General features: G+C 41.8%; 1 protein-coding gene and 1 long non-coding RNA gene across 5 annotated transcripts in view; both read left to right on the plus strand.

The window, feature by feature from the left end:
• The window catches only part of ABCA9 (ATP binding cassette subfamily A member 9), a 52490-nt gene extending 46013 nt beyond the window's left edge, over positions 1-6477 (plus strand). The window contains exons 36-40 of one of the 3 annotated variants that reach the window (XM_036339158.1): positions 443-562; positions 766-906; positions 2326-2425; positions 4937-4992; positions 5122-6477. In XM_036339158.1, the coding sequence (XP_036195051.1) occupies positions 443-562; positions 766-906; positions 2326-2425; positions 4937-4992; positions 5122-5188 (484 nt within the window). In that variant the 3' untranslated portion in view covers positions 5189-6477. Of the gene's footprint in view, positions 1-442; positions 563-765; positions 907-2325; positions 2426-4888; positions 4993-5121 lie in introns of all 3 variants that reach the window. The other 2 variants (XM_036339156.1, XM_036339157.1) reach the window with 2 other exon arrangements.
• An 8406-nt stretch (positions 6478-14883) lies between these two features.
• Positions 14884-23635, plus strand: LOC118671236. 2 transcript variants are annotated; one of them, XR_004972678.1, is made up of 4 exons: positions 14884-15078; positions 17926-18033; positions 19805-20012; positions 21649-23635. It is a non-coding gene; the product is annotated as an uncharacterized LOC118671236 (long non-coding RNA). The 2 variants fall into 2 exon arrangements; XR_004972679.1 differs by having other exon boundaries at positions 17932-18033.
• Positions 23636-24145: the final 510 nt, after the last annotated feature.

Below are 24145 nucleotides of genomic sequence, written 5' to 3' on the forward strand. Positions count from 1 at the left end.
GTTTTTCTGCGATATCTCCGAATACATCTGTGACATCTATTGGAACAAAATAACTATTTAATTATTTTAGGATATATTTTGAAATCTGTCATTTTGCCCTTTGGGGTATATGTCATTATTATCATGTTGTTAAATAAGTTCCCTCTTTCTCTATCTTTTTTCCTACTGCCCTTGCATAAAAATACTTGAAATTTAGCATTTTTATAAACCTTTTACCCAATGTCATTCTCTACATTATTCAGCCCAAGCCATGCACTAATTATTCACTCTACCAGTAGTTTGGTTATTTCCATGTCTGTTACCCCTGAAAAAAAAAATCCTGTATTTGTCTGATCTGAATTCCCTGATTATTTCGTTGTGCCCATGGAAACTTCTTTAATTTTTTCTTTTCATATTACCTTGGCATTCCCCCTAGTGAACATTTCCCTTGCACTAACTTTAGGCAGGCAATCCGGGCCACCTTTGGAAACACAGAGAAGGGTGCCCTCCTGACCACTCATTACATGGCGGAGGCGGAGGCCGTGTGTGACCGTGTGGCCATCATGGTGTCCGGGAGGCTGAGGTGAGTGCCCACACGAGGTCCCTAGTCACGCCCTGCACAAAGGACATTTCCCTGCACAGGGCATCACTGTGAGGAGCAGGAGAACTGGCTGCTCCGGCTCTCCCTGGCCCTGCCCTGGCCGCCAGAAGCCAAAAATCACCAGCAGTAGATTTCTCTCTCTCTTTTCTTGATTGACTTCCTCCTCTTCCTCCTCTTCCCTCCAGATGTATCGGTTCCATCCAGCACCTGAAGAGCAGATTTGGCAAGGATTACCTGCTGGAGATGAAGGTGAAGACCCTCGCCCACACGGAGCCCCTGCACAGCGAAATCCTGAGGCTTTTCCCCCAGGCTGCTCGGCAGGAAAGGTAAATCCAGGCGGTGGTCTGTTTCACCTTGGTCTCGGTTTTATTTTCTATCTTCTCATTCTTTTTTTCTTTTTTTTTTTTTTAACTTTATGGTCATTGTGAAAAATTACTAGAGACAGTCCCGAACCCAAGGGCTACCTACCACACAAGAGAACAAAGTGCTCATTTGGAAACTGATTCTGTAAGGGAAGGTGCCAGGTACTAATAGGTACACATACCTAGTTCATTACAGTTTTCCTTTTAGAGCAGTGATTCTCAACCTTCTGGACCTTTAAATAGAGTTCCTCATGTTGTGACCCAACCATAAAATTATTTTCGTTGCTACTTCCTAACTGTAATTTTGCTACTGTTATGAATCGTCATGTAAATATCTGATATGCAGGATGGTCTTAGGCGACCCCTGTGAAAGGGTCGTTTGACCGCCAAAGGGGTCGCGACCCACAGGTTGAGAAACACTGTTCTAGAGGGTGAAGCCACACCCATTCAAGGAGATCAGCTGTATAACACCCAGTGCCAGGCAGCAGTCCACCTCCCTGAATGGTGTCTCTTAGTGTTTTTATTATCAGTAACATTATCAAGTATTGAGTGGCCCTGGAGGCACTGATAGGTTAGAGAATGCCAAATAACTTGTGGTGGGGCCAGGAGGTGAGCCTAGTCCTTTTTAGTTAAATAGGATTCTCACTTGGAGAGAAGAAGAATGATAAGTAATCTGCTTCTTCCCTTCCAGAGGGGTAGCCATGGTCCATTTCCTGCCCTTTGTCTCCCATTCCTGCCTAGAGTAAAAGGGGCCTCTTCTTAAGAGCCTTGAAATGGTTTTGCCTTAATACATTGACTTCTTGTTGTTCGGAGAGCATTCACACTGTGGCTGTTTCCAGCGCTATACAGACATGTCCATGCAAACAAACTATTGGTGCCATTGTTGCTCCTTTTCATTTACTTTTTACCTATGTCATGATTTTATTTTTTTCAATTACCGTTTACATTCAGTATTATTTTGCATGGGTTTCAGGTCTACAGCATAGTGGTTAGACAGTCATATACTTTATTAAGTGATCCCCCTGATATTTCCAGTATCCACCTGGCACTGTACATAGTTATTACAATATCCTTGATTATCTTTCCTATGCTGTACTTTACATCCCCGGAACTATTTGTAACTGCCCATTTGTAGTTCTTAATCCTTTCATCTTTTCCACCCAGCCTCCCACCCCCCCAAACCTGGCAACTGGCAAGATGTTCTCTGTATCTATGAGTCTATTTCAGTTTTCTTTGGTTGGTTGGTTCGTTAGTTAAATGCACATTAAAGCCACAGTGAGATACCACTTCACACCTGTCAGACTGTTGCTCCTTTTTGGATATTCACAAATCAGGGGTTGTACTCTTACAGCCCAGAGTTCAGCCTCACTCTTTTCCTTCCAGGTACTCCTCCCTGATGGTCTATAAGTTGCCTGTTGAGGATGTGAGACCTTTATCGCAGGCTTTCTTCAAATTAGAGATCGGTAAGAGCAACCATTTAGAGGTAAGACTCTGGGAAACAGCCCTAACCAGTTTGGCTCAGTGGATAGAGCGTAGGACTGAAGGGTCCCAGGTTTGATTCCAGTCAGGAGCACATACCCAGGTTGTGGGCTTGATCCCGAGTAGGGGGCTTGCAAGAGGCAAGCGATGATTCTCTCTCATTGATGTTTCTGCCTCTCTCTCCCCGCTCCCTTTCTATCTGAAATCAATAAAAATATATATATATATATATATATTTTTTTTTTAATGGATAAAACATAGATTTTTATACAATGGAAAAATGTATAGCTATGTAAATCAAATAACCCTACTGCATGCAACCACAAGGATAAATCTCACAGATGTAAAGTTGGGTGAAAAAATGATGCAACAACAACTGCATTTTAGAAAACTAGGGAGGGATTGTTTTAGATGGAGTACTATCAACAGAAATGTACACTTCGTAGCTACAGGAATACTGATAATATTATAGTAACTTGAAACATAAACATATACTTTTGTGTTCAAATTGGTCAACATTGGCAATTTCATATGTCCACTGGTTATGCTTCTATGCATGCATACAATTCCTTTAGTTGATCTCTTACCCCCCTACCTCCTGCCCCGCAACCCTCCCCGGCCTTCCTGCTGCAGTTTGACAATCTGTTTGAGGCAGCTCTGCCTCTGTATCTATTATTGTTCAAAAGTTTATAATGGTCTCCCATTTGACCCTGTGATCCCACTTCTAGGAATATATCCCAAGAAACCAGAAACACCAATCAGAAAAGATATATGCACCCCTATGTTCATAGCAGCACAATTCACCATAGCTAAGATCTGGAAACAGCCTAAGTGCCCATCAGTAGATGAATGGATTAGAAAACTGTGGTACATCTACACGATGGAATACTATGCTGCTCTAAAAAGGAAGGAACTCTTACCATTTGCAACGTCATGGATGGAACTGGAGAGCATTATGCTAAGTGAAATAAGCCAGTCAATGAAGGAAAAATACCACATGATCTCACTCATTCATGGATAAAAATATATATTTTTAAAAAGACTCTGGGAAACAGACACATTCAAAGATGAACACCTCCCTTCAGGCTGTTATGGGCCAATGTTCACGAGAGTACGACCACCAACTCCAATTAGGTCTTAAGCAGCAAGTGAGGATCTACGTAGGCGTGTTCTCCCACGACAACGCTGACCCTGGTTCTGGGCCAGCCTTTTATTCACAAAAACCATACAACAGTTGCCTAAACACACACAAAGTTACCTGGGGTACATTAATCAACACTGCCCCATTACCAAGGTATTCATTAATCAACTTGCCCCGTTGCCCCAACTACCCTCGACCACAGTTGGCTCCATTTCCCCAGTACAAGAGGGACTTAACTGTAACAAGGCATGTCTATTTTTTTTTATTTTTTATTTTTGCCTGTCATCAGTCATTGGAACCCTCCCTCAGGCATCCTAGTTCTTGAAAAGATCCTTCCCCTGGAGTTAAGCTTAGGATGGCCCCAGACAGGGCTTCTTTCCACCTTCTGATTCTGCCCTTCCCTTCACTCTGTGGTCTATGGGTCCATTTACCGCACTGACCATTTTGGCCTTTTGACCAATTTTGCAGCATTCCGGTAGGAAGGATTCCCACAATGGGGTCTGATCAACAGGAAGGATTTTGTAATTAATTAGAAGCAGGGAGAGAGATGTTCCAAGAAAGCTGCCTCCCTGGAATACAATGGAGCTTTTTCTTAAGGGCCTTCCTGTGTTTCTGCTTTCAAAAATGCCCCCTCCCTCCTCAAATGCCTTCTGATGAGCTTAGTTTGCTGAAATGGAAGTCCTGATTTAGGGGGTAAAAACAACTTTTTATGTTTCCTATCCTGTTATGTGAAGATTAGACAAAGTACAAGATAATCGAAATGTCCTAAGCTAGTGTTTTTCTCTCCAAATGTTAAGTTAGCCATAGTTACATTCTCAGCAGCAATGCATGTATTGAAATTCCAAGTAGCTTGGAAGCAAAAGGCATGCCCCATTATTATTTCTTTGCCTTGCTACATAGAGTCATTCTTGCATACAATCAGATCGCTTTGGGCTAATGCAAATTCCAGTGAAACTAGAGCCTCCCATGCCCCCTTCTTCCTTCAGATTGGAAGGCTTGAAGGTAGGGAGGTAGGATGGTCAGTTTTGTCTCTCTTCTTACCCTCTTCACCTCTACTCATAGGCTAATGGTTTAGGTCTCTCTAGGTCAAGTATAAGGGGAGGGGAGAAGAGATAACACGGTAGCAAAGCTTGATTTGATCATTAGTGCTGTCCTATGACAGCAGGGCCTGACTCCCTTTCTCTTGTGGGGTGCTTTTGTGGGTTCTTTGATGAGACCCTCTCCCCTCCAATCTTTAGCCTCTGACCACAGCATTCTGGGGGTGAGTGATGCCTCCTCCTCTTGGCCTCTTGGTACTTTTTTGCATGACTTTGGTACAATTTTCAGGATCCAAAATACATGACTTCCTAATGCCCATCCATCCATCTTGTGCAGTTAAACAGAGCTTCGACCTGGAGGAGTATAGCCTGTCACAGTCCACCCTGGAGCAGGTGGGTCCGCCTTAGAGATTTCTGTATCCCCCATGGAATATAAGGTGCAATGTGTGCATACCCTTTGCATGCACTCAGAGCTCCAGGAGGCAGTGTGACACCCTCTCTCTGTCTTTTCCTCCATGGCAGGTCTTCCTGGAGCTCTCCAAGGAGCAGGAGCTGGAGGACTTTGATGAGGAAGTTGATCTCTCTGTGAGGTGGAAGCTCCTCCAGCAGGAAGAGCCCTAAAGCCCCAAATACTCTGTATTGCCCTTTAGGCCTGTGACTCTTCTTAAGTTAACATTTTATAGCATAATGATACCTTTTCTCAGACACAGACAAGGTCCTTTGGAAATGAATGTTATGATTTTTTTCTCAGTAATATCACTTACGGTGGGACGAAAGAAGCCAGGCCATGCAGCCTCTGGACTAGCAGCCAAATTCCTTATTTCATGCAATAGCAAACGCAAAGAATACATTTATTACATTATTGTTTATGTTTATGAGAATGGTGCAGGGATTGCTTAATTTTTTTCTCTAAACTTTAAAATATGGGATTTTTTAAATCTTTTTTATTACAACACGAATTAAGATGATGCTGATTATAGGGGAAAGGGAGTCAGTTGACTACATGGCAGTACAGTCTTTGCTTTTTGTAATTCACTTTTATTCTCTTTTTTTACTTAATTCACTGATTTTCCTTTCCTGGAATTTTTAGAATTTTAGATTTTAGAGTCTGTGTTTTGCCTATTGTAACTATTAAGGAAATTTGAAACCCATTAAGATAAATAATTGCAGTAAGACACTGAGTAATCAGGTTGATGAAAAAATACATACATTTACATAAAATTTTGAAACATATTCCTGATTTTATGTTGGCTTATGATGCTAGGGTCCATCCACCCTGATGCAAAGCACTAGAACTTGAAAGATCTTAATTTCCCATGTCTGTACATGTTGTGATTTATTCAACTGGTAATTCTATAAACACCTTAAAATCAACACAATATACTTGTACACTCATACTTAGATGAGTTTTTATTGTTGTTGTTCTTGCTACTTTCATTGTTGCATAAGTCACTGAATTTATGGTAATTTGTTATGCAGCAATTAAAGTCTGATTTAGATATATAAAATAAAGTCATATTTAGAGAAGTTGACCTTCCCAAAGTCATAGGTCTCAGGACCCAGAATTCAAACCCAGGAGTCTTCTGATGACACCTACTTTAAGATATCACCAAGCAGTTGTTAAACATATGATTGAGGTTGCAATGAAGGTATAAAGAACATTCCTTCAACTTGAAGTTTTGGTTACCTTTCAGGAAGAGAATCTGAAGAACACAATAGACACTGTATAATCAGCTTCTAATTGTTATGGTATCAACTAGAACAGTGATGGCGAGCCTATGACACACGTGTCAAAGGTGACACGCGAACTCATTTTTTTGGTTGATTTTTCTTTGTTAAATGGCATTTGAATATGTATAATAAATATCAAAAATATAAGTCTTTGTTTTACTATGGTTGAGAATATCAAAAAATTTCTTTATGTGACACGGCACCAGAGTTAAGTTAGGGGTTTTCAAAATGCTGATACGCTGAGCTCAAAAGGTTTTCCATCACTGAACTAGAATGATACAAGGATTTGAAGATAAACACTACTTTTCAGCTTAAACATAGCCAATTACGATGGTAAATTCAGATGACCCAGTTGTGAACAACAGAAATGTAAAACCTTGATGCTGAAGGATTTTTTGTGCCCATGAAGAAAGGTAATTGCAGTTCATTTTCAAGAGAGTCACAGAAATGGATTATGTTGTTTGAATGGTACCGAGATCACTTGGAGATAAAATACAGTTGCCTCGTTTGTTGAATCATATTGAAATCAGCTGGGGCACTGTTTCTCCTCTGGTGCAGCTTCTTTACTGAAAATCTGGGGGTAAAGACAGCCCCACTTAATTTTCTATGTCGTTTAGAAAGAGACCAGCCGATGCTCACCAATCCCATTCTCCCTCTAAACAGATGGGAAGACTTCATTGTCCAGGCTCCCTTACAGCTACTCTGGGACCATCTTGTCTAGCCCCGGAATACAGAATATGGGCAGAAATGATGTATGCCACTCTGGGGCCATTACCTAACTTTCCTGCTAGATAGTTTATAAAGTTTCTCTTTCTCATATATGGGTCAGGAAATAAGGGACTCTGAGATGCAGAGACCACAATGGAAAGTACTCAGTTCCCTGAGTCACCATGTGGAGGTGAGCAGCCTAGGAGAGCCAGCTGGCCTGCATAGGACAGAGACATGAAATACACACACACACACACACACACACACACACACACACACTCTCTCTCTCTCTCTCTCTCTCTCTCTCTCTCTCTCTCTCTCTCTCTCTAAAACAAAACCAACAACTGAACCACTGCAAGGCACTCGTTGAACTACTGACATTATTGAGACTGTGGGGTTGTTACAACAGGCAGCTAACATTGCAATGACTAATAGAGTAGATCATGCCAAGAAAGGGGTGGGATTAAAACCTGAACAGGGCACTGATGCAATTGCCAAGGACATTTGAACTATCCCAAGCTGCCTGTCCCTGACCCTTGCCTAGATCAGGACTCTGCAAGGGTGCCCCTTCCCACTTGCTTATCTGTGCTGACTGTAACCAATGGATATTCCCGTCCATCTCAGTTTATCTCCACCAGACTGCCCTCAAGATGTTTAGATAGACAGTAGTAGCCTCCTGCTGTCACTGTTCATATCAATGTTGTCCTTGTTTTGGTCCTTGTTGAGTTATATCCATGGCAATTTCAAAGCAAGAGAGTTAAAATCTTGGGTTAAAACTGCTATCTTTTTTTAAATTTTAGTTTTTCAATTACTGTTGACATTCAATATTATTTTGTATTAGTTTCAGGTGTACCGCATAGTGGTTAGGCCATCGTATACTTTACAAAGTGTTCCCCCTGATATTTCCAGTACCCACCTAGCACAATATATCATTATTATAATATTACTGACTGTATTCCCTGTGCTGTACTTTACATCCCCGTGACTATTCTGTAACTACCAGTTTGTACTACTTACTCCCTGCACCTTTCTCACCCAGTCCCCTACCTCTCCTCCCCTCTGGCAGCCATCAGTCAGTTCAATGCATCTATGAGTCTATGCTCTTTTAAAACTGCTTCAAAACTGCCCTCTTGAAATGGAACTTTCATTATAAGTTTTGGAAATATTTTAATGTCTCTTCAAAATTGCTCTTTAGGCACGATCCAAGCCAAGACACCCAGGATGCTTTTGGATGAGTCTACCCCAATGGTTCTCCACCTGTGGGTCGCGACCACTTTGGCAGTCGAACAACTGTTTCACAGGGGTTGCCTAAGACCATCCTGCATATCAGATATTTACATTACAATTCATAACAGTAGCAACATTACAGTTATGAAGTAGCAACGAAAATAATTTTATGGTTGGGTCACAACATGAGGAACTGTATTTAAAGGGCCAGAAGGTTGAGAACCACTGTCCCTGTCTCATAGTGTAAAAAAACAAAACAAAACAAAAAAACAGGAAAGGATAGCTTAATTTGGATATGCAAAATATATATTGAGTGAATGCTTGTAGTGTTTGAATTAGAAGGTAAGAGTCATTTATTCAAAGGGCCAGATGAATGAAAACATTACAGCGATTATGAATAATTAATTTCAATAACAGTGGGCTTCTTTATTCTTATACTAGATGTGAATTTCTCAACAGTGGCACTATTGACATTGCCCTGGATAATTTCTTGTTGGGGGCGGGAGGAAGAAAGAGAAGCCGTCCTATGTACTGTAGAATTTTAAGTGGCATTCCTGCTTTAGATGCCAGTTGCAACCTGCCCTTGAGTGTGACAACCAAAAATGTCTCCGACATTGTTCAAATCATCCCCCTTGCACTAGAATGATGTGTCAGAAGAATGTTGGGGGAGGGAGGAGAGGCTGGTCAAGGAGATTTCCTATACAGTAGGTCCTCGGGTTATATCGAAGATCAGTTCCTATGGTACAGCATAATGCGATTTTTGCCGTAAGTCGGAATCCACCTAGGTAAGCACCTACATACTCACTTGGAGCACATACACAGCAGTGATGAAGTGAAACAGTAAAACAAATTTAAAAGAAAGATAACAATGCCTGACCTTTACTTGTGGTAAATAAATAATAAAAAACATAAAGCACATATGTACATACATCAAAATGATGGAATTTTTTTTAATATATAAACTAGAGGCCCAGTGCACAAAAATTTGTGCACTCGGGAGGAGGGGCCCCTCAGCCCGGCCTGTGCCCTCTCTCATTCTGGGACCCCTCGGGGGTGACCACTTGCTGGCTTAGGCCTGCTCCCAAGGGGATTGGGCCTAAGATGGCAATCAGACATCCTTCTGGCAGCCCGGCAGCCCTCGGGGGATGTCCACTTGCCAGTGGGGAGCAGACCTCAGCTGTAGTCAGACATCCTTAGTGCTGCTGAGGAGGCAGGAGAGGTCCCACCACCACTGCTGTGCTGGCAGCCATCAGCCTGGCTTGTGGCTGAGCAGAGCTCCCCCTCTGTGACAACGCACTGACTACCAGAGGGCAGCTCCTGCATTACCGTCTGCACCCTGGTGGTCAGTGTGTGTCATAGTGACCAGTCATTCCCAGTCTTTCTACTGTTAGGGTCAGTTTGCATATTACCCTTTTACTATATAGGATAGAGGCCTGGTGCACTGGTGGGGGCTGGCTGGTTTGCCATGCAGGGTGATCCGGATAAGGGTGGGGGTCCCGCTTGGGTGCCTGGCCAGCCTGGATGACAGGCTGATGGCTGTTTGCAGCTGATCATACCCCCTTCAGGGTGGGGGTCCCCACTGGGTTGCCTGGCCGTCTGGATGAGGGGCTGAGGGCCGTTTTCAGGCCGGTGGGCGACTGAAGCTCCCAGCCTCTCCTTTTTTTCTTTTCTTTTTTTAAATTCTGGGATTTATTTAACTTCTATAGCTGTCACTGAAGCTGAGAGCCGGATCCAGCTCTGAGGGCCGGCTCCAGCTCTAAGGCCGCAGCTGGCTGAAAGCAGGTATCTGGGGTTTGTTTGGCTTCTATAATTGAAACATTGTTGCTGTCCTGCTCGCTCCAGCTCTGAGGCTGCGGCTGGCTGAAAGCAGGTATCTGGGTTTGTTTAGCTTCTATAATTGAAACTCCGCTGCCATCACTGGCGCTCTCAGCTCTGAGGCCGTGGCCGGCTGAAAACAGGTATCTGGGATTTGTTTAGCTTCTATAATTGAAACATTGTTGCTTCTGGAGCTCAAAGCTGGGCCACAGCAGGCAGGGAACCTTGGCTTCCTCCATCACTGGAGCAAGCAAGCCTCATGTTTGCTTCAGCTGCGTGGCTGCCGGCCGCCATCTTTTTTGGCAGTTAATTTGCATATTCTGCTGATTAGCCAATGGGAAGCGTAGCGGAGGTATGGTCAATTACCATGTTTGTCTATTATTAGATAGGATAAATGGGAGATGACGATGTAACCACAAAACAATGTATGTCGAGTCCAACATAACCCGAGGACTGTTTGTATTTTATCTTGAGCAAGTAGAACTTGGTATTGTTTCCTGGGATTAAAAAAAAATAGCAAGAATGTGATATGGGAAGCAGAGAAGAATCCAGAATTTGCTTTTTAAAAAGTCCAACTCCTGATTAGATCGCCTGAGTCAGCAGGTCAGTGTAGGTCGCTCTTGGACAAATGCTTTTTTATTGACCTCTAGCTGTACTTGGTTGGCTGGCTGTATCGTAACATAAAGAAGTGTCTTATAGAGGGAATCTGATATTTGTAAATGTTCTTGTGCCTCAGACAAAAGGGGCTGATTTCAAAATATAAAACACTACCTTTACAAAAAAAAAGAAGAAAGTGGGTTGTGGCGGGGGGGGGGGGGCGGGGGGGGGGAAGGGGGGTGGAATCTCACTATTTAAATAGGAAGAAAGTAAAGAGCTTAGTCAGTGAAAAGCATTTTCTCCACTCGGGTTTTCTGGACCTTTGGATTGACTTCTTGACTCAGGCAATCTAATCAGAGTTTGAAGCTAATTTTGGATTCGGTGTTCTCCAGCCAAGAGAATTGCAGCCACAACCTCCCTCCAGAAAGCAGTCTGAATGAGACTTTTCAAAGCAGGGAAACAGTTCAACCATAATGCAGACATGTGTGAGGGTGGGGTAAAGGGGTAATGGCCACCATAATGAGAAGGTAAGTTCAGACTGAAGGTAGGTAGGCAACTCCATACACTATAACAGGACATATTACAGGGCAATTTACGTATGGGAAATTGGGCCGGAGTGAACAGATGGCAAAGCAGTTTTTCACAAATTATTCTCCTCAGACAGACACATGTTACAATATATTTTAAAATATATATATTTTTTATTGATTTTATAGAGAGAGGAAGGGAAAGAGACTTTCTTGATGAGGAGAGAAAGAAGCACCAATTGGCTTCCTCCTACATGACCCCTACATCGATCCCGCGACCTAGGCATGTGCCTTGACTAGGAATATACCTGGCTTTCTTACAATTGTTGTGGTAGAAACGTTGATCTGACATAGTCTGCTACATCTACCCCAAATCAGAAGCACCCAGCCAGCTTCTGTTTGAAGTTCATAGGTCTTTGAATATTTGCAAAAGGTCACAGTACTATGAACTCAGTGGCTCAATTATGTGTAAACTAGAGGCCCAGTGCATGAAATTCATGCAATCTGGGGGAGGGGAGTCACTCAGCCCAACCTGCACCCTCTTGCAGTCAGGGAGCCCTTGGGGGATATCTGATGGATGGCTTAGGCCTGCTTCCCAAGGAGCAGGCCTAAGTCATCAGTCGGACATCCTTAGAACTAATGCAGAGGTGGGAGGGGCTCCCGTAACCACCACTGCCCTCACCAGCCGTGAGCCCATTTTCTGGCCAAGTGAGCCTCACCTTGTGGGAGCACACTGACCACCAAGGAGCAGCTCCTGCATTGAGCATCTGCCCCCCTGGTGGTCAGTGTGCGTCATAGCGACCGTCGTTCCCCCGTTTGGTCAATTTGCATATTAGCTTTTTATTATATAGGATCATTTATGCAAGAGAAAACAAAGACTCAATGCACATGAATCATAGCATGTTCTGGTTAATGTGCCCCCAAAAAATTTCATTAGAGTAAAGAATATTGAAATGATAGAGAAGTCATCTGGTCAGCTGGTCAAAGATAGTGGGAATGACATTCATATCAGACGAAGTAGCCTTTGGAGCATAGAAAGTTACCAGGGATAAAGATGGGCATTACATAATGATAAAAAGGCCAAGAAGACACAACCATCCTAAACGTGTATGCACCCAATACCACAATTTCCAATTACATGAGGCAGAATCTGTTAGATCTGAAAAGAAAAACAAAGTCTCTAATTATTGGTAAAATCTTCACTACTCTTCTTCCAGTAATCAATAGAACCAGTAGACAGAAAAACCAACAACAACAAAAAAACAAACAGAAAAACTTAGCAACTAACTAGATTTTATGACATTTATATAAGACTGCACTCAATAGCAGAATATACCTCCTTGCATTTGGAATATTCACCCAGCCAGATGACATCTTGGATTGTAAGGCAAGTCCTAATCAATTTGACATAAAAAATAAATTTCCTGACTATAATAGATTTGAACTAGAAATCAATAACCCAAAGATAACAGGAAAATCTACAGAGACTTGGAAAGGAAACAACACATTGCTAAATAATTCATGGCCCAAAGAGTAAGTCTCAAGGGAGATTAGAAGATACTTGGAACTGAATGAAAATGTGAAATAGAGGAGTGAAAATCCTGATTTCCCAGGTGAGATTATCAATTGGGCAGTCGAGAGTTTTGTGTAAAGAGGAGCTTCCCTCTGATGAAACTGTTTCTTTTCTCATGGTTTGAAGACAGTGCTTAAAAATTTTGATGTGAGCCACCATCATCTTGGCCAAAATAGAGGAAAGCTTATGCATATTGGATTTCCTCTATCAGGTTGCTCTTTATAATGTGATACAGAGTATATATGCCAGTATAATATTACACCGAGAATATTGATTTCAGAGAGAAGAAGGAGGAGGGAAGGAGGGCTAGAAACATCAATGAGAATAATTGATTGGCTGCCACCTTCATGCCCCCTACTGGGCATTGAGCCCATAGTCTAGGCGTGTGTCCTATCCTTTTTGATGAGTCGACACTTAACCACACCAGCTGGGCATCTAGATAAATCTTACCCTGTAAGTCAGTGACCAAATAACTCACATTTAAAACAAAATGTTCTGGAGAAAATGACTGGATAGACAGATAATTTGCAGCATGGGTGGAGACCTTCCTATTTCCACAATCTGCTTAGGTTGGAAGAAATCCTCTGCAACTAAACCAAAGGGCTTCATCCACCCACACCCTCACTCAAAGCACCAACTCCAAGAGCCAACCCTCACTGTGCAAGATTAAGTTCATCTTCACTGAGCTCAATGAATTTTCTATTTGGCAAGTTAGGCATGGGCTCAACTTCCCATTGAATATGGTGCACTCTTATTTTCTTTCCCAAACTGCTAGTCTTTCGCCTTACAGTTGTTGGACAGTTGCTGTGCAATACCACCTAACAAGCTCCCTTTAAAACATAAGGAAATGGCCAGGCTGTTGTGGCTCAGTGGTTGAGTGTCAACCTATGAACGAGGAGGTCATGATTCCATTCCCAGACAGGGCCCATTCGTGGGTTGCGGGCTCGATCCCCAGTATGGGACATACAAGAGGCAGCCGATCATTGATTCTCTCTCATCATTGATGTTTCTAACCCTCTCTCTTACTGCCTTCCTCTCTGAAATCAAAAAAATATATATTTTTTAAAATAATAAAACACAAGGAAATGCTTTGGAGTTAAACAATCACCTGGGGACTACAAAGAGTAGTGCCTGAATACACCGAAAAGAAAAAGAAAAAAGGAGACTATTGACTTTTGGTCCTCTGATTCAACTATAAGACCCAGCTGCCTTTTTTTTTTAATCCTCACCCAAGGATACATGTATTGATGAGAGAGGGAGGGAGGGAGGGAGGGAGGGAGGGAGGGGGAGAGAGAGAGAGAGAGAGAGAGAGAGAGAGAGAGAGAGAGAGAGAGAGAGAGAGAGAGAGACATTGATCAGTTTCCTCCCATATAGGCCCCTAGCAGGGATTGATCCTGAAATCTAGGTATGTGCCTGACCAGGAATGGAACCAGTAACATTTTGGTGCACAAGATGATGCTCAACCAACTGAACCATTCTGGCCAAGATCAAATATAAAGTCTTATCTACAGAAAAGATGACTCCCGTCAATCTCTGTGGGAGTCTGAAATAGTTTATCTGGTTTTTAGTTAATTGTTTCCATGGTGCCAACTCCATCTCAAAGTGACTGCAGATTTAGCTAAGTAATTTGCTGCTTTTTTGTCTTTATTCAGATGCCTTCAGTAGACCCTGATTAGAGATCAAATATGAGACGTTTCCCATGTCTTCGATAAGTCTGTGGCTAATGGAGAGAGGAACAAAGGCATGTTATTGTGCAATTAGAATTATCTAAGGAGATTGCTATCAAAGACTGAGGCAGGTTCTAACGTAGTTACAGAAAATTGTTGCTTTTTGAGCTTGTGAAAAGAATATTACCCTTGAGATAGTATTGATTTTTAAGTAGGATAATCAGTTGGGAAATAGACTTTTAAAACTTTTTTTTTAAGTTTTTAACTTTTTCTTGGGTCTGCTACTTGGTAAAAAATAAGAGTATTCTGAAACTCTCATGCTTCTGTTAACTCAACTGAAACACTGAGAATGAAGATAAAATATAATTACTCAATTTTACAAAAACACAGAGAGAGAGAGAGAGAGAAATAGTCCAAGGGCAGTCACATGAGTGTGCTTATTGGCAGGCCAACAGAACTGAGATCATAGCTTCTGAAAATAGTCTCCCCAGGAACTTTCTACTGAAGCCAAACAGTTAAAGCAAAATCTATAGATGTGGCCGAGTTCAGGAAAGAATATGACTTGCTTCCTTCTTTAAAAGGAGACCACTGGGTATGATGTGTTTCTAGATTATGTGCTTCACGTTTCTCAAAGGTAGGTTCATTGTCTTTTTCTGTTTTGTTTGAAGGTGTGTGTGTTTTTTTTCTATCACAAAATTATGAATGAGTCTTTAGGAATTGAAAGCCAACTATCTGTAGAGAAACTATTTTGAAAATGAATGGACTATTTGGATGTGTTTGGACATCTGGTAGTTAAAATTGTAAAGATGAAAGCATTGAGTTATAACATACGTTTTTTTAAACGTTTTGCAACTGTTATGTGGTTTTAAGCCAGAAACTGAATGTAGGAATAATCGTAAATCTGTTCAGAGATTGCAGAGAACTAAGAATACTGAGAATTCATTTGTAAACCTAGATTGTCTTTGAAGGTCTTTACTTTCATTGCACAGTAACGCGGGGGCATTGTGATAAACTTCTTTTTCTGACTTGGAGTCTGTTTATGAAAAACATTTACAGAAACACAGGGGTGGGCAAAAGCAGGTTGACAGTTGTGCGAACACAAAGCACACCATTTGTTCTTGTGTCATAATTATTTGCTAATTATTGTCTCATTTTCCATACGATAGGCTGTGAACCTGCCTTTCGCACCCTGTATGTCTATTGTTCCTGCCTCTCACGCTTGGGTTCTAAGGACTTTAGAAATGAAAGCTGCCTTCCTGGGTTTTCTGCTCTGTGCACACCACGTACTGGCTCCAAATGTGAAATGTGCAGCTTTTCCTCATCCCAGCGCTCATAGGCTTTGCAGGACACAGAGCTTTCGCACGCCTGCGGTGTAAACATTTTGTTCTGAATGCAGCAGCCATAGGACAGGGGGAGGATCAGAGTTGGTACCTTTGAAACTGCCTACTGCTTGTATAAAAAGGTTGTTAGTCTTTGGATAAACTCCAGAACATATACGTAAGTTCAGGAAAAATGCAGTAGGCGATGCTAACTTACAATGGAAAGGCTAAGGGGCTGGAGCCACACTGACATTTTCACAGAGAGGAGATCACCCTCTGGGCCAGTTTACCCACCTGCACAGCCCTGCACAGTTGCTTTAAAAGTGGTTATTCTGGCCCTGGATGGTTTTGCTCAGTGATTAGAGCATTGACCTGCAGACCAAAGGGTCACAGGTTCAATTCCTAGTCAAGAGCTCATACCTGGGTTGCAAATTTAATCCTCAGCCCCAGTTGGGGGGTGGGTTGGGGTAGGGGAGAGTATGGGAGGCAACCAGTTGATGTGGCTCTCTCACATCAGAGGGAGTGAGGGTTTTTTTAAGTGGTTACTCTGATTTCTCTGCACTAGACCATCTATGGGGATCCTGAGCCCCTCTCACTGGACACCCTCACCAAATGCTTTTTTCCAAGAATCTCTTCTTCCCTCCGCCTGCCTCTCCATGGGCTCTCCAACCTCTTCACTCAGTCCTCTCCTCCCTAGTCTTGCCTCTCAGCCTCATGAAGCATCCACGTGTAGGTTCTTCCTCTGGCAATGCCCTCTGAGCCTGTCTTGGCTAATAAGCCTGATGTTGGAACCAGCTTCCAGACCCATTTCTCGAGCTTTATATCTAGGAAATAGCACAGCCCTGGCAGCATCTTCTCCCACGAATGGAATGAGAGCTTCAGGCAGGGGCACACTCACCCACTTGTTATCACGATGGAGGAGTCCATGACAACGGCCTGCTTGCTATCCCTGGCCAATGTTGTGTACACATAGAGGGAGTAGACTACTTGCTCCAGGTTCAGGACTTAAAAGCCAAATTCAGGGGGGAGATGCTGCTCTGTGCTCAAAAGTCCTGACCTAGTCTTCTGAGTCACCTGGCATGCTTCCCAGAAAAATAGAGATCGTCCCAGAATCCCCTTACTTCCTAGAAATCAGCTCAGGTGCACAGTTTTCTCCTGCAGTGAGCTTTGTGAGCATTCCCATCCCACGGCGTTCAGGGCAGGCTCAGCAGGTCATGTTGTGTGATACTGGTTATGAGGCAATGGGAAGATGTGGCACAGTTTTAGGCATTGAGGCACCTCCTTCTGGGAGGTATTCCAGGTCCTTGCTGAAAAAAACACAACAAAAACTATGTATAAATTCCCCTACCTAATCCTCACCACCACAACTCCAACACTCTCTCCTCTCTCTCCTGTGCTCAAGGTTGCATTTGCAAAAACTGTGACTTGCTACTTTTACCTGGAGGAGGGCTGTGGTCTACTGTGTATTCCTGGTGCAATATCTACAGAAGCATAACGCTGCTCTCTGCAGACAATTTTGGGCAGAGTCCCTGGACTGTTTTCACAATAAGCTGGCCTTCACACAAGTCAGAGGGTTCTGGCTTTTTCACCCAGCTAACGCCTGTCTGAGCGCAGTCAGGTGGAATTTCTACCTCATCTGGAGCCCAAGCTCAAATGCATGACAGCCTCCCCATAGGAACCTATACAATCTATAGGCAAATCTGGAATTACAACTAAAATACAAAATAACCATCCTGAATAAACAACAACGAAAGCAAATAAATAATTCTTTTAAGTTTTAAAAGTTTTCATTTTTTTTAAAGAGTAGCCATGATATCTTTAGGATAAGAGGGAAAACATGGAGAGGAGAATGAAAGGTTGATAAAATTTAGCAGAAGGTAAGAATGTGGGAAAAACTAGAGGCAAAGAAAAACCAGGTTTAACATGAGTATAAAACACAATGAAAGAAAAATCCTCCAAAACGAGAACTTATTCGTGAGAAAGATGGGGGCAGGGGGGAGCAGGTCCAGTAATAAAATGCTAACTTTGGAACACTCAGGTACTAGGCACTCAGATTCAGAACACTGGAGTTCTCAGGCTGCTCATTTGTGTGTTTGCAGGATTTTTTTTTCCCATTAAGACCTTCATATATGCTTTACCTTCTCCCCTTTTCTTTTCTTAAGAAACAGCACAACATGAATAAGAGAGAGAGAAGTGTGTGTCAACAAACTGGGGCCTTATTATGCAAGAATTTGCTTAAAAAATGGAGAATGAAAAGGGAGTCCTTACTGGTATGATTCAATATCTGTTTCTCTTCTTTCTCTATTTATGATTGAAAAATATCCATTCATTGGGAGGTAACTCTGTTTATTTCCCCCCCCCCAAAAAAAAGCAAAACAAAACAACACCTTTATACAATAGAAGAAATCTTTCACAAGGTATTTTGATAACAAACTCATCATTTGAGGTCTGAAGGCACTGAAGTTGGTCAGCAGCAGAGAACCCAATCAATTTTTAAAAGTCAATGGTCACACTTTTTTAAAAAAATGTATATTTTTTTAATTTCAGAGTAGAAGGGAAAGAGAGAGAAAGATAGAAACATCAATGATGAGAGCAAATCATTGATTGGCTGCCTCCTTTGCACCCCCCACTGAGGATCAAGCCTGCAAACCAGGCATATGTGCTGACCAGGAATCAAACCTGTGAACTCCTGGTTCATAGCCCGATGCTGAACCACTGAGCCAAAATAGCTGGGCAATGGTCACACTTTTTACCAGTGTTCCCACTCATAGATCCTTGGGTTAGGATACTGGTATTATGAAGATGTGGTAAACAAATCAACCCACAGAAATAGTAATTGGCACTTTTCTATTAAAAAAAATATTATCTTCAAAATTAGTGGATAATTTGGAAATGTGATCAGTGCCAAGAAGAAAATTAGTATTAGAACTTATAATTTTACCATATAACAAAGATTCTGGATAAACTTTGATATTTAAAAAAAGAAAATCAGATAGTCTTAGCTAAGTAGCACTTTTCACTAAGGAGGGATTTTACTGTGTATCTATTGTGAAATTTTTTCTACAATCATGCCTTTAGGGAATAGAGTGATTTCTTATTGGTAGTGTTTAAGTGACTAGTATTGATAACTAACAAGATAGTGTTTCTCAGGTCTCCAACATACTGTTGAGTTTCCAATACTAGAATCTTGGAATGAAACCAATACATAGCCATTAATTGTGCAATGCCTTGAAACTGTCTCTTACAACATGCGCTTTCAGCAGAATCAAATACAGGCATTCTTCGGAGGTATGCGGGATCAGTTGCAGGCCTCCGTAATAAAGTGAGGATCACAATAAAGCTCTTGGTAATCTTTCTGCTGGTGGAGAGTCTTGCCTTCAACTTGTAAAAATGCACCATCTGTGAAGTGCAGTAAAGCAGAGCACAATAAAACGAGATCTGCCCGCACAGCATGAGTAGGTCACCACAGTACTATCAACTGATAATTTATAATAGCTTGCCACTTTTGCCTCTCATATTGCATGATCAGTGCATGCATTACATTGGCGCTGTGGTTCAAAACACTTAAATTCCTAGTAAGCCCTAGCTGGTTTGGCTCAGTGGGTAGAGTGCTCACCTGAGGACAAAAGTGTCCCGGGTTCAATCCTGTCAAGGGCACAGAGCTTGGCTGCAGGTTCCTCCCCGGCCTGGGCCCTGGTAGGGCTCAGGCAGGAGGCAACCAAATGATGTGTTTCTCTCACATCAGTGTTCCTCTCCGTCTTGCCCTCTCTCTTCCACTCTCCCTAAAAATCAATGGGAAAATGTCCTTGGCTGAGGATTAACAAAAAAAAATACACAAACAAAACAAATAAACTCCTAGTAATAGTTCATTGATATTACCCAAACTGCTGAAATTTGTACTGTCCATATTGTAAATGGTTCAGAATGTGGGCTATATTGAAATGAGAAAAGTGAACGAGACAAACTGTATGACCAAATGATTGTGGGTGACTTATTTGAAATCATCATTTTCTTTATATTTTTTTCTCTTGCATTGTGTAGGAATGGTTGAGCTCATTGCTCCTACTGCTTTTTTTGTACCTATATCCTATTAGTCATCAAGTCACTGATTATTCTTCACTGCCTACCATGGACCTGGGACGGGTAGATTCATTTAAACCATCTACTACACTTATGATTGCATACACACCTCTCACCAATATAACCCAACAGATAATGAAAAAAGTTGCCTTGGCCTCCAGTATAAATGGTGAGTTTTCTAGTAATCTAAGAGGAATTTCTAATGTCAATAGTTGGTTCATTTGACTGCAGGTGTGTGCATTTAATTTGTATTTTTGTTCATAACTATATCAGTTGTCACCATTTCTAGGTAATGAGAGATGTGAATGTATTTTCCCTTTCCAGAGCATAAGAGGCCATATCTAAGTCAAAACTATGAATGTATTTCTTGCCAAGCAAGGGATTACCACTTGCAGTGTGCAGTCTTTCAACAAAGAAATCGGCTGATGTTGTGTAGGTTTTGGGGAAGCATGGGATACACAAATGGGTAGATGTTGAAAAGGAGGAGTGTTTAGCGATTTGTTGACTTGTAGCTGTGGAAGCTTTGTTACTGGAATGAGACGGTTGCTCTAGTATTTGCTTATTATTATATCCAAAAAACAACCAGTCTTTTCTCCTCTTAAATTTGATTATAGGAATTTTATTCTCACTTTTCAATACCAAAATGATTATCTAACTATATTTGAAGATTCTGTTGAAGAGTATTCTGAGTTTTAGTAGTTCACCCTTTAGTGGTGAGGTACTTATCAATGAAAAATAAGATGAGCATTCTTACTGTCAAGATCGTGTCTGCAACAATTTCCTGAAATTTGAGGAGAAGCAGCCTAGAGCAGAGGCAAGATAACTGGACATAGAGTCAGAGAGCATTTGACGAAAGTAGTTCTGTGTTATGTCTATAGAATATTTTACAAGTCATCAACTTCTCTGAGTCTCACCACCATATTTAAAATAAAGTTAACAGTATTATATTTTTCATGAATATTCCAGTTGAGAATGAGGGAGTTCCAATTCATCTTGTGGTAAGGAAAAGGGGCATCTTTTGTGCAGCTTCAGGAAAAAGAGTATCAAAGCACAGCTGGATAGGTGAGTGTCAATAGCAGAGGAAGAAATATGTGTCTACTTCTCAGGTCTAAAGCAATGTGTGCTGCCTTCATTCACAGGTAGGCTCCCCCCAAAAGACGCAGAGTTAGTCTTCAGAATCTCCCGTGTTAGCCCCAACACATAAACAGATCTTTCCCAACAGTTCTAATTTTGGAAAATATACCCATGAAACAAATGGTCTTCTTTAGATAAGTCTGGATCTTGGTCCGTCAGGAACTAATCTTGTTGGATAGGGAGAGAAAAGTATTGTCATTGTCCATTGGTTGGGTTTCCAGGTCCCCCTGTGAACCACATCCAAACCACAGGATATGTGAATGGAAGAAGGGCAGTATCATAGATAAATGTTAAGGTGTTTATTAGAATGAGGACTGGATGTCAGGTAATTAAAGCAACTGTTTTGGGGTTTTTTTACAAATATAAACGCACACTTCAAAGAGGAGTCTATGGAGATTGCCCCATAAATGTGAATTGAGTTATAATTTGACAGTGGCTTACTGCTTGCACAACTTTGTGACTATACTGAAAATTATGAAATTGCACAGTTTAAAAGGGTGACTTTTATGGAACTAAATGTCGAATTTTTTTAAAAAAAGAATAGAAAAACATGACTTGGGATGGACTCGGTATTTATTTCAGGCACCATAATTCTCTACCAAGAGTTTATTATTATAAACTAGTTGCCCATTGCGCAATATTGCTCAGTAGGCTGCTCACTGCTTCCACAGGAGCTGGCAGGAACCGCAGTGCACCACCAGGAGCTGCCAGGAGCTGCGCTGCTTCCACCGGAGGCAGGAGGGAGCCGTGCTGATTCCGTGGGAGGTGGGAGGGAGTCAAGCCACTTCTGCTGGAGCATGGAGGGACTCGTGCAGATTCCGTGGGAGGCAGAAGGGACCTGTGCTGCTTCTGCGGGAGGCAGGCCTGCCATCTCCTCTCTGGGCCTGTGCTCAGCTGCGGTGGCTGCAGGCCAGCCCCCTGTCCCTGTCCATGCCTGTTTCAGCCAGAGCCACCTCCAAGCCTTCGCGATCAGGATCACGGGTCACAGGCAAGGTGGCTTCTGGGTCCCGGGGGTGCCGCCTTGCCTGCTGCCCAGCTTTCCGATCATGGTCACTGGCTGGGGACGGGCAAAGGCACCCTGGTTCTCTGATCCAAGGCCAGGGGGCAGGGCAAAGGCGGCCCTGGTGGCTCTTGCCTGCCACCTGTGTTTCCGATCATCGTTCTTCAGACCTTCCCCTTTCACCTCCCATCATTGTGCCTAGAAATGCAAATTAACCGCCATCTTTCTTGGCATTTAATTTGCATATCACCCTGATTAGCCAATGGGAAACGTAGCGAAGGTATGGTCAATTACCCTGTTTGTCTTTTATTAGATAGGATGCAACCTGACTTGCTCCACCCAGTCACTGGAAGTTATAGAATTAATGTCTCTTCTTTTTGTCAACCTCTGTGCATAATTCCTCTCTGGCCTCAGTAACCATGCATTTTGTGTTTGGATTCTGACTCCATATCTGAACTCAGTATCCAGAAGTCCACCCGCTCTGCAGTCTGTATTCATGACTGCACATCCCAGATTATGTGTACTTTTCTTTCCTGTCCTTGCTTCCCTGCACACAGGCCAGGAGGGTGGGTGTAGACCTCCATAGCTTTCCCATGGTGCCGCATGGAACATCACACCATTAGTTTCACTTGAATCTGAATATCTACATTGTGCATCTTGCCTGCAAACACTGAATCTGCTTTTGATTCAAGATCTTAACTTGCTCTGCCTGACAAACTGAGGCCTATTCTTCCTGTCTACCCTGAGATGGGTTTGTTCCTACCCTGTTTCACAGTGTCTTCCTAGGGGTCCTGATGACATGAACATGTGCTTCTCAACAACACCTTTATTAAAAGTCACAGGCAATTGCAATAATAAATATTCATTAAATGACTATTGTGTGCTAGATCTTTACATGGAGTTTGTCTTCACAATGAATGTGTTATCTTTATTTTACAGTAAGGTCATTTGAAATAATGATAATAAATATTCATGAAATGCTACTATGTGCTAGAGTTGTAGACTTTATTCTATAAGTAGGATATTACTCTATAATATTAATAGTATTTTTCTGTATTATATTTATCTGTACTATGCTTACTATTCTGTACTAATAATAATTGATATTAAGTTTATTTTACAAATACAGAAATTGAGTAAAAAAGGTTAAGAAACTTACTCATGATTATAACATATTTAATGAAAAATATTATCCAAGGGGGAATAATGTTAATTCTATCAAAATACATGCTACCTCCACTTTGATCTTTAACATTCCCACCCCAATCCAGAACTTTTCTTCCATTTCTTCTCATTTTTCAGTCTTACTAAAGCATCTGTATGGCATCGAACACAATATTAGCAAAAAAGACGGATTATTTTAGTTATATCAACATAAGCACTCACATAGTTTTTGTTTTAACTCTTTTTTTTTCCAGCATATTAACCATACTATGAGGATTGCTCAAGAAAAATGAAGTTGCATAGTTATTTCCACCTGATATAAACCAGTACCTAATTGTCATATACATATATAAAATTTTAGATTTATTGTAATGCTAATTCTTCTGTGAGCGGTTTAATTGGCATGGTATATTATACATAATTAATACTGGTTCAATAATTCCAACATATGAAAATAATTTTTATGTATGTCTTCTGATTATACACTCTCTGGATAAAATTATGGAAATGTCTGTCCCACGAGCCAGCATTGCTCAGTGGTTGAGCATCAGCCTATGAAGCAGGAGGTCACAGTTCGCCTCCCAGGTCAGGGCACATGCCCGGGTTGTGGGTTCAAACCCCAGTGTGAGACATGAAGGAGGCAGCTGATCAATGATTCTCTCTCATCTTTGATTTTTTTTCTTTCTCCCTCTTCATTCCTCTCTGAAATCAATAAAAAAAATATTTTTAAGTAGAAATGCCTGTACCCAACTTTGTGCCTGACTTACTCCAAATCAATATTTGATTTAATTTTATTTCCATAAAGAACTTTAATAAAAGCAATTGAATGTGAAACCTGATGTTAGTCTCCTAAGAAATTATCTATAATAATAAAAGAATAATATGCTAATTAGACCGGACATCCTTCCGGATGACCTTCTGGACGAATTCGGGGCTCCAAGGGAAGCCCATGTCCCCGGTGCCTGCAGCCAGCCAGAGAGAAGTCTGGGTCCTGGGTGCAAGAG

This window comes from Myotis myotis, unplaced genomic scaffold (genome assembly GCF_014108235.1).
Source record: "Myotis myotis isolate mMyoMyo1 unplaced genomic scaffold, mMyoMyo1.p scaffold_m19_p_17, whole genome shotgun sequence".
In the NCBI taxonomy this organism is placed as follows: Eukaryota; Metazoa; Chordata; class Mammalia; order Chiroptera; family Vespertilionidae; genus Myotis; species Myotis myotis.